This window comes from Hermetia illucens, chromosome 4 (assembly GCF_905115235.1).
Source record: "Hermetia illucens chromosome 4, iHerIll2.2.curated.20191125, whole genome shotgun sequence".
In the NCBI taxonomy this organism is placed as follows: domain Eukaryota; kingdom Metazoa; phylum Arthropoda; class Insecta; order Diptera; family Stratiomyidae; genus Hermetia; species Hermetia illucens.
The window spans coordinates 61,358,558-61,371,700 of record NC_051852.1 but is presented as its reverse complement, the minus strand read 5'-3'; the positions used below and the strand labels follow the sequence as shown (position 1 = coordinate 61,371,700).

The window sequence follows — 13,143 nt, the reverse complement described above, 5'->3', positions numbered from 1 at the left end:
ATTTATAGCAAAAAAAACATTCGAAATAAATTTAAAACTTCGCCGGGCAGCATAAGGCACGTTACCTTCGAACAATCGATAAACGGCAAACTGCGAATATATTTTCCCATAAAAATGCGAATTCCTCATAAATTGGACCAAAAATTTAATAATGGCTATGATACTCCACCCTTATTGTAGCCAATTCATTTACCTTTTCTCGCTCCTTTCCGCAACAACAAACACCAGTTCTATTTGAGAGACGCTTCGTAGTCGGTCCTTAAAATTCAAACGACAAGACCATATGGCCACAAATTTCCCGGGAGTTCCATCTCATTGCGAACTGAAAAGAATGGCAGAGAAGCACCCAAATGATGGAATACATAAAGCTACACAAGGTTTGAGATAATGGATGGCGATTACGAATTACATTAACATTTAAGAGATCGGCCACTGGGGCATTTAAAAGGAGAACTTTTCTAAAAAGTTTCACCAGATCCATGTGGAAGATAATGCATATTTTCAGACAAACTGAAATTTATCAAGTGTTGAAAATAGCAAGGAAAACTTATTGAAAGTAACATGATATACTCGTATGTATGTTCATTTGTTCTTATTGATGTGATTTCCGCACCAACCAGATGCTTACATGATTTCCAGTATGAATTTATAATTATCATAGTAAAAATTTCATTTTGGCTCCATTATTAAGTGGAATGTAAAAACATCCATCTGCATATTATTTCACTCATTGAGTGTACGGAAAGAAAATATTGGCATCCATAATTTACCCGGGATTAAAAGTAACCCCAGATGGGATGAGAAAAACAAAGATATTATCCGGATTACGGGAGGTAGAGGAACAATTCCGACACGAGCGGAATTCATGATGAATTATCCGCGACGATAGTGAATTAAATCTAAGTGGAACGCATTCCTCTCAGGCATTGGTACATTCATACATCCATAGCTGGTATCAACATGAACACAGATCGATATGCACTCGCATTCATACATATGCGGTAGTTGTGTCTATGAATTTTAGTTCTCATAATTCCAGAATTGTGAAATTGGAATCCGCTACAAGCGAAGGGAGATTGCTATATAAGAAAGCAAGTGGGAATAAACAGAATGAGATTAATGGCGGATCTCGCTGGTCCATTGAGATGCATATATATGTACACACGATACTACGGAAAGCAGTTCAAAATTGGAACAAACGATTAGTACTTTCCGGAACTGATTTTATTTCTAATATTAAGTGAAGGGGAAGATAGGGGAATGAGGACTCAAAATGTTTGCCCAAAAAATGAAGCAAGTCTAGGCCTCCGACAGCTCAAATAAAATTAATAATAGCATGTTACTATATTTTAGAAATTTTCCTTTTTAATTTCGTTCTATAAGTACAAGATTTGGTACTAACATAAAGGATAGTATAGGGTATAACTTTGGGGATGAATTAAATCCAACTATAATTAACAAAGTTATGGACTGTCAATTTTTTGCATTTCAAACAAATTTATTGAACTCTATGTCGTCATCATCATATAATAATAATAATAATAATCGTTGGCGCAACAATCCATTAGGATCAAGGCGTTGAAGTGTGTTAGATCACTTCATTCAAGACCGAAACGGTACGCTAAAGTATACTGTAGGAGGCAATGTTCTCAGCATTGCGCTCGCCCGAGATTATTACCCTGATTTGACTCAGGTAGTGATTCACAGCTGAGTCGACTGGTATCCGACGTCAAATCACGATACAAATCCCACTGCCACCAGTGAGGTTTGAACTGCGACCTTCCGTACGATAGCATTGTGCTCTAACCACTCAGCTATATGGACACCATATAAAGTGAACTTATATGGACGGGGATATTTTAGTTTCCCTTTTTAGGTTTATCGGGTATTTGTATATCGGTATGAATTGCTCGAGACGCGCATGCTTATGCACATATGTGTGCTAATGAAGTTTTCGGGTAATGTTCAATAAGATGGACATGTCGGTGCGTATGTATGCTTTTGTGCGCGGTGTAAAGCGGAAATGCCCGAAGGTATGTTAGAAAAGAGTTCACTCCGAGCCATCGAAGTGAACAGACGTCGGCGCTGATAGAAAATTAATTGTGAAAATTGATAGTGAGTGGTGATAGTGTGATAGTGCGGGACAAGACGAACAGAGAAGAATACAACTGCAGGGAGAAGCTCAAGGAAGTATCGTTCTGTTTCGTTATACAATGCAGCTCAAGATTATTGAGACACTGCATAGCCAAGTGATAAATTTACTAGTGACGTTTTTTATCTTTGCAGTAAAGTACAGGAGGAAGCCACGCAGGACGGGCTTGGGGACAGAATGTCCGCCAAGAGGACAAAGCTGATTCTCCCGGACGAAATTTCGTCTGAAGAGGAGGGAACCACGGGCCCTACAACGATGATGGAGGGGAACTCGAGCCTCCTCATGCGAATTGCGGAGCTGGAGCATGAAAAGGCTGACATGGCCCAGCAGTTGGAGCGCCAGTTGGCGCTCATCAACGAACTACAGCAGCAGATGGCTGAGATGAAAGCAGCCAACATGGCCGCGAAACAGCCGGCCCATCAAGAACAACAGCAGCAACTACTGAACCAGCAGCGGCAGCAGCAGCAGCAACAACGGAAACAACAGCGACAAGAGCAGCAGCAGCAGCAACGACAGCAGCAGCAGCAACAACAGCAGCCAGAAGAAGATGACGGCATGTGCCCGGAGGTCATCATCGAGGAGGAGGAAGAAGACCCCTTCAACTTTGTAGTGCGAAAGAAGAAGACATCAAATAGGAATAAGGTTAGTGCCACCATTGTAAGTGCCCCACCAACCACCCGACAATCCTCTCCCCAAGCAGCTACTCCAAAAAAAAATAAAATCCCTCCGATAACTGGGTACAAACTGAATGTACCACAGTTCTTAAAACTGATTAAAGAAAAAGGGTTGAAAGCAACCCTGAAGAACACGAGGGCTGACAAGACCCTCATCTTCGCCGAGACGGTTGAAGACCATGCTGCGATTTTCGCTCTCATAAGAGAGAAAGGGCTTCACGCCACCACCAGCACCCCACCGACCCTAAGAACTAAGTCGCTGGTTATTCGCGGTCTCCACAGGGAGACAGATCCAGCAGACATATTGCGGGAACTCAATGAAGATTACCCGCAATTTAAACTGAAAACTGTGGCCAATTTAATTACGCGTGCAGATAAGCTTCTGCACAGCCAGAACCCGGCACTCCCGATGAGGTCTCAATCGGGACTTTTCATAGCCACCTTCGAGCCCTCCCAAGAGCTCAGTGAAGTATTAAAAATTAAGTATATACTTCACCAGAAGATTTCGCTTGAGAAAGTCAAGCCAATTGAAGAAGTGCAGTGCTACAACTGCCAGAACTTCGGCCACATTGCCCCTAACTGCTCCATTGTGCACAGGTGCGTGAAGTGCGCAAAAAAACACGTTCGCGGGGAATGCCCCACACCATCGGCGGAGGCGCCGCATTGCTGCAATTGCGGCCAGACCGGACATCCTGCCAACTACCGCGGATGCCCGGCATAGAAAGATATGGTTGCCAGAAGGGAAGCTGGCAGGACGCGAAAAAATGCTGAAACGGCGAGGACCAAGCAAACGGTGACAGATGTCACAAAGCTTGTCCCGGCCAGGTGTATCATACGCCCAAGCAGCTAGGAATACTCTTCCTAGAGCTGCACCTCAAGCTCCACAAGGCAACAAACTGGCCTTCAAGAACTTGGTCGAAAGCGTCGCTTCCGCCCAAACAAATGAGCAGCGGCAGCGCAATCCAACTACTGATGAACTTATGGAGTTAAATATAGTCACATTTAACTCCGCGTCCCTGGTCTCACACGCCCAACGTGCCACTGCCCAAGCGTTCGTTGATACTCTGAAAGCAGACATATTCTGCGTTTCGGAGACCCACTTAAACCACAGACATAATGTCAATTTCACCGGATATACCACTATTCGGCATAACAGCAACACGGGCGCTGCCCTTCTAGTCAAAAAAGACTACCATTTTGAAGAAGTCGTCATCGAGGGCTTACTAGTCTGTTCCGCTGCAGCGGCAATAGTTAAAACTACCGATAATAAACGGATTTTGGTAGTTTCCGTTTATTTCAAATACAATTCCCCAAGTGAGCAACTGGGCCATGACTTAAAAGTCTTGGGCGATCTCCAGTTAAAATCCAAATATCTTATCTTCGGTGGCGACTTTAACTCACGGCACAAATCCTGGGGCGATAAGGCAGAAAATTTAAATGGGAAAACCCTGTATAACTGGATCCACGACCCTTTCACGCCAGCCAACCTTGAGGTGGTCTCGCCGGATTCGCCGACAAGACCCGCTAGTCAATCCATCATTGACTTTTTCCTGCTGTCTGATGAAACCAAGCAAAGTTTTCAGGTAACTTCCTGTAAAACCTTGCCAGGCATGTCCGACCATTTTGCAGTTGAACTCAAAATGGCCTCAACTTCACAACTGCAGAAGCGAGTTACGATAACCATCAGGTCATTCGCCCACACTGATTGGGACAAATTCAAGTCAGATTTAGCACCAAGGTTGAACTTGAAGAAACTCGCTACAGATCGCAATCTGTCGGACAAAGAAATCGACGAAGCAATCATTTTGGCCACGGACGCCATCAATACTGCTACACGCAGAAATACCAGGCTTATCAAAGTCGATGAGTTTGTATACAACAAACTCCCGCATGATATCATGCTACATATGAAGGTCAGACAGATTTGGCGCAGGAACCTCAAGCGCAACTTCCATAAAAATGGAAATAAAGTTAATGCTGAATACAAAGCATTGCTCTCTCGGATTAATTGCCTGAGTACAGTTATCCGGGAAATGGTGGCGCAATTTCGCAATAAAGAATTAACCCGTAATCTCGCAGATATTAAACCCGGGCCAGATATGTTTCAACATATAAATAGGCTAGCGGGGAAAAATAAGTCCCGTAATTTCGTTCTTACCAGGAACAAGGAACCAATCTGCGGAGACGCCAGAAAGGCGCAAGTCCTTGCGGAATCATTTGAGTCTCAGCTCAATACCCCTCCGCCTCAAAGTAACCCGGCAATAGTGTCGATGGTTGAAACAACTATCGCCGACTTTGTCTCTAGGCATTCAAATAGATTAGTAACATTCTCCCAAACGAACTCCTCGGTAAAACCAACGGATTCGCAACAATTTCTGAGTTTATCACAACTCACCGCCTTGACCTCAAACCTAAACGGTAAAAAATCAGCCGGACCTGACGAAATTCCTAATTACGTAATTAGGCGACTTCCCCGAGTCTCCATCAAATTTTTGCTGGCAGAATTTAATAACTGCATAAATAATGGCTATTTTCCCACCACCTGGAAAGTAGCTAAAATAATTGCGATCCGGAAAAAAGGCTTCTCTACTGAGCCTAACAACTTTAGACCCGTTTCATTATTATCCAATTTAGGCAAACTCTTTGAGAGAGCATGGACAATCGGGCTAGTCCAATATTGCAACCTCAAAGAGATTATACCGAACCATCAATTCGGGTTCCGCAGCAAGCACGGAACTCAACATGCACTTAGCTACCTTCACGACACCGTCGTAGCAAGCCTTAACGTCAATAATAAACCGACCGTAGCATGTGCATTAGACTTAGAAAAGGCCTTTGACTCCGTATGGGTAAACGGACTAATCTACAAACTGATAGATCTTGAGTTCCCAATTCCGATCATTAGAATTGCACTAAGCTTCTTCGAAGATAGGTATTTCTACGTCAGTGTGGGGAATGAATTCTCCGATCTCTTGTCGGTAACATCGGGAGTACCGCAAGGATCCATTTCTGGACCCACCTTTTATAATATCTTCACGGTTGACGTCCCCACTCCTGAGACCGGCACCGAACTCATTCAATATGCCGATGATACACTCATCTTCGCTTCAAGCCTCCACCCCAACAGGGCAGCGAAAGCGGTCGAGAGATATTTGAAAGATCTTGGCAAATATTACCTGGCATGGGGTATTAAGATTAATGAGGCCAAAACGCAATTCTGCACCTTCCGGAGGAAAGCTAGATACCTAGGTTCTAGAGGAATCCATAGAAAAGCTATACGCTTGAAAATGAAGATCGGTAACACTATAGTGAGCAATTCCCAGACCATCAAGTACTTAGGAGTTAAACTTCACGAACTCCTTAAGTTCAAGCCACATCTTGAGCTCGCGATCGGTAAGGCACGCGGTGCATTCAGTAGGATCTACTTTCTTCTTCGAAAGAAGGTAGGACTCAGCACCAAGGCCAAACTGACTCTCTACAAGACCCTGATCAGACCCATTATCTGCTATGGAGCGCCCACGTGGATCACTTGCTCCACCCGAACCATGTCCAAATGTAAGGCATTCGAACGCCGGATATTAAGATACTGTACTGGTCTTCCCTATAATTGGAAAACCAAGAAGGTTGGAAAAAACGCCGAGGTATATCGGCGCGCCAAGGTACAACCTCTTCGAGAATTCGTTCTCAACTTGGTGGAACGGAGAACCATCCAAATCCACTAATCCGGCAACTCTACCAACAGGGTAGCACCTTCCCATTGGCCAACTACCTAAGGCCCTGCCAAATAGTGAGCGAAGCTCTTAAACCCCCCATCCTTTCCCTATATGATTCTCCCTGCCTGGTAGGGGTACATCGAGGCTAAGCACAAGACATGTAATGTGCTATTGTATATAGTAGGTTAAGTATTTATTGTTAGATTAAGTTAGATTAAGTTTAGACTTAGTTAGTTTTAAGTATTTTAAGTAAGTAAGCGATGCCTTCTGGCGCTTTTAGTGCAAGCGCAGTCTTTTAAATAGTTCAGTTGAATACAAATAATTGTGAAGATATATGTATTAAAATTAATACAAGTAAAGTAATAATTTACACAGAAGGTCGGGTAGGCCAAACAATTGTAATAGCCACCCATTGAAATAAAGTTAAGTTAGTTAAGCTTAATATCTAAGCTAGAAAGTAATTAACAATGTATTAGAAGTAAGACACTATGGTAAAGAAAAAACTTAAACTTAAAGGTATGTTAGATCAATGTGGGTGGGCGACATTTGTTTATTTACGGTTAGCACAATATTCATATCTTTGATATGTACATATGTACCTCTGGAGTTTAACAATTAATGAAGGAATATTTTTTGATTTTTAGTAATGTACGAATGGAAAACCGGGTACAGAGGGCTCCTTACATACGGTGAACACAAAACCTTTATACGGGACGCACCCATCTTCCGGTATCCCGACTTCTTTTTTTTTTTGACTGGGGGAAATCCGTCATGGATACTCATCTCGAATCTAGGGCACGCATGACGCACTCTTACCGACTAAAACCTCCCAAATTTTCTCCACACTCTTCCCGTGGGACCACCGTTCTGGTATTGATCACGGGTCTGATCAGCTCTTAGCTTTTCACTCTAAATGAGCTGCTACCGCTTTGCGTGGCATTAATTGCAGTAGCTCTGCTCGTCTCACATACTTATGTCTGGTATAAACCTGTGTGTCCCCCGGCTATTCTCCATCTGATGCCATGATGTTTACCATGCAGCCAATAGTCTCATATGCTCACTTTGCTAGCCTAGACTCGCTTCCTAATTCTGGTACACTCAATTTACTTGGAAACAGCTTAACCGATTGTAAGGAAATTTGATGAGAACATGCGGCTACAGCGAGTGACACCATTTTGTGTTGAGTTTGAAGGTGGGCTTCTCACAGAATATAGTCATGGGGATATCAAATGAAAGCTCGATTAGTACTTTCTGAAATTGGTGTTATTTCTGATATTGGAGATATATTAGAGCGAGAACTGGAAATGTGGGCCCCAAGAAGTGTTCAGATCAGTGTTCTCAGAAATATATATAAAGTATAAAGTTAATAATAATAATATATTACCATGGTTCAGAAATTTACAGGCAAATCCCCCTTAAATTCATCCTAGAAGTACATAGCAGCATAGACGATAATATCGAATATAATCCTGAAAAGCTTAAACGGAATCCAACTATTATTACCAAAGTTATTCGCATTTCTGACACGTGTATGACGACATCATCATATAAAGCGAACTTATATGAACAGCAGGGTACATGGGGACATTTTAGTTGTAATTTTTTGGCTTTTTTTTTAGTAATTTGCATACCAATCAATTATTCTAGGTAGAAATCAGTATTTTTTTGTATGTGGTAATAAAGCTTGCGGGTAGTAAGCAATATAATAGACTTGTGTACTGTATTACTGTATGGTCAGTTCACTTCCAGCGCTCGACCGAGACGTTCGTGCCTTTAGTTTGTGAATTTGTAAGTGTGCGAATTTAAAATCGTGGTGAATGGGAAAAGGCAACAATTGTGAGTACACGAGTGTGTGACATTTTTATTGTGCACAAAAACTAGAATCCAAGTACGAACATTTTTATTGTGGACCAAAACTAGAAATCAAGTGTGGAGAAAAACAAAAACCAATTAACCAGTAAAAAAAAATGTGTGAGACGGACTCAACCGGGTTCACGAAGGTGACCCGGAAAAAGCGCAGGAAGGCGACGGACTTGCGACAAGTCCGAAAACACCGACGACGGCGTCCGAAGTCACACTATCGAGCGACTGCGAGACCGAGTCGCAAACAGACTCTGACGGGACAGTGAAGAGCTCAGTGTCCGTCGGCGCGATTCAAGATTCCGTTGCTCTGCGCAAGCAGAACAAGTGGCTCTTCAAAGAACTACGCGAAGTACCGACATCTCCTGTCCGTCATCAAGTCGCTCGAAGCGACCATCGCCCGCACGTTCGGGACGTAAACCGCTACTCCACCAGCAACCACACCAACGACAACAGCTGAGGTGATGGACACCACCGTCCACACCGAGGAAGCAACACCAGCACCACTCGCCCTACCATCCGGGTCACGCCCGAAAGCCTTCCCGACCCTCAGCGAGGCGAAGAAGCGGCAGCCCGCCATCTCAACGAAACAGCCTCCACCTAAGCCGCAACAACAACAACAACAACCAAGGCCAGCCACTGCAGCCCCCGGAAAAAAGGAGGTAAGTCGGAAAATTCCTCCATTAGTGGTAGTCGAAAGCGCGGCTACCTTTAAAGATATAAAAACGAATATATCCCGTGCCCTCCCCAACAACTACCTGATAAAGAAACCAGGTAGTTTCCATCAAATCCTTACCAAAACACCGGAGGATTACGCCACCGCCAAGAAGGTCCTCGTGGAAGACAACAATAAGTTCTTCACGTACACCCTTCCCTCGGATAAGACGACCAGCATCATCCTACGAGGCCTCGATTCGACGTTCTTCCCTCAGGAGATTGTCGATGAATTGAAAGCCCAGGGAGTATCGAGTACCCTGAGCGCGAAACCCTTTGCCACGACCTGGGCAAAGAACAACAACGTGAACCTCGACTTGTGATTGGTCACCTTTGATGCAACCTTCAACGAGGAGCAGCTGCGCGAGGTGAAAGCCGTACAGCACATGGTTGTTCGCTTCGAACAAATCCATAACAAGCAAATGCTGCAGTGCAAGAACTGCCAGCGCATCGCGCACGCGGCAACCAACTGCCACCTCACCTACAGGTGCGTCAAATGTGGCCAACTACACGGCCCTGGCGAATGCGCCAAAACAGTTGAGGAGGCACCGAAATGTGTCAACTGCGGGGGCAATAATCACCCCGCCAACTACCGGAAGTGCCCACGGTTCATCCAGGTGGTGGCAAGGACGAACGCACAAAAACGTGCCCCTCCCTCCCGCCCTCTCCCCTCAATTACTTCCCGCCCAGACTTCACCCGTCCGTCCGTGTCCTTCGCCGACGCCGCACGAAGCGGAACCTCTCCCCGGACACCCAACAACGTAGTCCAACCCACCACCATCTCCAATCCAGACTTCCTTGAGTTCGCCAGGAAATCGCAAGAATTCTTGCAGTTGTTCAACTCAATGGTCGGTATCTTGGCATCCATTAATGGACGTTAAGATAATTGAGTTGAACATCAACTCAATCATCGGCCGTGCCCGCAGCCATGAGTTCGAGCTGTTCCTTGGCGAGCACAAAGCCGATATAGTTCTCCTATGCGAAACTAGGTTCAACTATAGATACAATCCTTCCTTTCCCAACTTCAACCTCTTCCGGACTGACCGACCTCAGTCCAATCCTCAAGGCCGGGACACTTGTGTCGGAACGGCCGTCCTTATCTCCGACAAATTCCTAGTCACCCAAATCCACCCACCTCCCACCACCTTCAAATCCATCGAAACCACACTTGTGTCGGAACGGCCGTCCTTATCTCCGACAAATTCCTAGTCACCCAAATCCACCCACCTCCCACCACCTTCAAATCCATCGAAACCACATTAATCTCCTTCGAACCCCAATCAACCTCGGTCTTCGTCGCCTCTGTATACTGTCACAACGAATCTCTCGACAACCCACGACTTTCTCCGAATCAAGTCCCTCTGCGCGTCCCTACACCGCTCTCCCGGTGAACAATTTTCCCTGATCATAGGTGGAGACCTCAACGCCAGACATCCGTCCTGGTTCGATGCACAATGGGGATCAGCTCCACCGGTTCCTCACAACCTCAAATCCCAACATCAACCTAGCCCATTCCAGTCCGGCACTCCCGACCTTCAACAAATCACACTACCATTCCTACCTAGACCACTTCCTGATCAGCAGTAACCTGTCTGTCATTCCCAACCCGAACACCTTCCCCTTCCTCGAAACGGTCCCTGGCATCAGCGATCACGATGCCGTAATCCTCAGCATAAAACTCCCGGACAGAGTCGTTCGGTCCACCCCACCCTCAGCTCCCGACTTTCAGCGTGCAAACTGGAAACACATCAACCTGGCCCTCAAAACCAAACTTCAACCTCTCCTACTCCCATCCAACCGTACAGTTCCTAACGAATCCATTGACCTGACAGTTCGTCAATACACCGAAGCAGTTCGGCAAGTATGCGACGAATTGATCACTTCCCGTCCCTTAAATTACCGCAACCTAATCACCCTTCCCGACGATATCCTATCCGACATCCAATATAAAAAGACCCTCAGGCGGAGATTATTTAGGAATAGATACTTTCCGCAATCCTCTCACCTCCTCACCGAAATCCGCGAACGGGACAAGTCCATTCGCGAACGAATCCTCACCCTATATACCCAATATCTCCACAACCGCCTCTCCAACACTGAGCTGAACCCTGGTACATACAGGGAACTCAGACTCCGTCAGGGCGGCCATCGCCGCCTCCAGAAACAAGAAATCGGTTGGGCTTGACAAAATCCCGTCCATCGTCCTTAAGAAATGCGCCCCAAGCATTGCCCCCATTATGTCCTCCATCATCAACCACTGCCTTATCAACGCCCACTTCCCAACAGATTGGAAGAGTGCTCGAATTGTTCCTATCCCCGATAGCTACAGGCATATCTCAATCCTCTCATCCTCCGCCAAGATTTTCGAGCGGATCATTGAAGTCACTATCGACGAGCACTGTGACTCCAACCATTCAATCCCACAATTCCAATTCGCCAACCGCCCCAAACACTCAGTTGAGCATGCACTACTCGTGCTCAAATCGGACGTTCTCCTCGGCCTCAACCGGAACGCACCGATCATAGCCTGTCTCCTCGACATAAAGAAAGCTTTCGACTCCGTATGGCAATACGGACTCGCATACAAGCTTTCTGAAGTCCTCCAGTTCCATCCGCACCTCTGCAAGCTAATTCTCAGCTTTCTTGATGGGCGGAAATCCCAAGTACAACTCCGTGAACACCTTTCCTCCCCATATGCTAGCCCGGCTGGCATCCCTCAGGGGTCAGTCCTCTCCGCTACCCTCTTTTCCCTGTTTACCGCAGACCTTCCCAAACCAACTCCACACCCAAATCCAATCCGAACCCTTCAATACGCGGATGATCTCATCCTCTACACCTCCACCAGAAACATCCCTGCCGGTGAAGCCCGCCTGAATTCCTATTTGGATGAGCTCTACCGGTATTTCACCCGCTGGAAACTGTCCCTAAATCCACAAAAATGCGAAATCATCGTATTCCGTGGTACCCTATCCCTGAAGATCCACAACGACACCATCCCAACCGTCAATGAAGTCACCTACCTTGGGGTGACAATCAATTCCCGCCTATCCCACGTTCCACATATCACGAAGGCACTGAACCGTGCAACGGGTGCCTTCAAATCCCTCTACCCGATCCTAAAATACACTAGCCCAACACCTCAGAAAGTCAAGCTGTTTTGCTACAAACAGCTTATCCGTCCCCTCCTCGTTTTCGGCTTCATCTTCTGGTCCGACGCTTCCCCTCACCAAATCGAACGAATCCGCTGCAAAGAGCGCAGAATCCTCCGCCACTGCACCAATATATACAAAAACGAAGACCGCTCCAAATACATCTCCAACCAGATCCTCTACGACCCCTCCCAAACGCCCCGCATCGACGCCGTCCTAGCCCGTCATGCCCTCAAGTTCCTTGAAAAATCCATGTCACACTCAAATCCACTTATCTCCCAGGCCATGCAGATCGAGATCGTCGAAGAGAATCTTCTACGAACTCATCTGTTCCCACAAATCCTCTTATCTCTCCAGTCCCGTAACCTCCTTTTCGACCCCGGCGGTAGAGTAATCTTCTACAACGGTATCTACTCCTCATCCCAGTTTTCAAAACCTACCCATCCTTAGCGCCACTCCTAGCTTCCTTTCCCAAACCCCTCCCGCATGACCCCCATCCCAACCCACATCCTAGTTCCTTCCCCGCCCGCCCGCTTTTATAATAACATCAATGAGTGGAGGTTTTTTTCGACTTTTCCTCCAAATAACTTTTCATTCATTTTTCAAATTATTATTCTTTAGTGATAAGTTAGTTTAAGCCATAGTTTGTACCTTAGATTAAGCTATGCTGTTGAGGTAGTATTATACATAAGTTAGGTTTATTTAGTCGTGTAATTTTATAGGTAGAATAAAAATGTTTGTTTTCGCAAAATGTTTGTTATTACTGTATGGAAATACATGGAAATGCGTTAAAGCAATATGGATGAGCATATGCATCGTCATTTATTTAGGATGAATACAGTATTTATGTCATTGATACATATGTACTTATGTGTATCTTG

The 13,143-nt window shown here is 45.4% G+C and overlaps 2 protein-coding genes across 6 annotated transcripts in view; both read left to right on the top strand.

The window, feature by feature from the left end:
* LOC119655847 (spore coat protein SP96) overlaps nt 1–13,143 on the top strand; it is a 272,091-nt gene that overhangs the window by 87,019 nt on the left and 171,929 nt on the right. The gene's annotated exons all lie outside the window — the stretch shown is intronic.
* Nucleotides 2,330–8,190, top strand: LOC119653950 (ataxin-8-like). Its single transcript, XM_038059110.1, has 2 exons — nt 2,330–2,667; nt 8,187–8,190. The coding sequence occupies exons 1-2, from the start codon at nt 2,330–2,332 to the stop codon at nt 8,188–8,190; spliced, it is 342 nt and encodes a 113-aa protein (XP_037915038.1).

Coding starts and splice junctions, on each gene's coding strand:
- LOC119653950 (XM_038059110.1), top strand. CDS start 2,330: ATGTCCGCCAAGAGGACAAAGCTGATTCTCCCGGACGAAATTTCGTCT.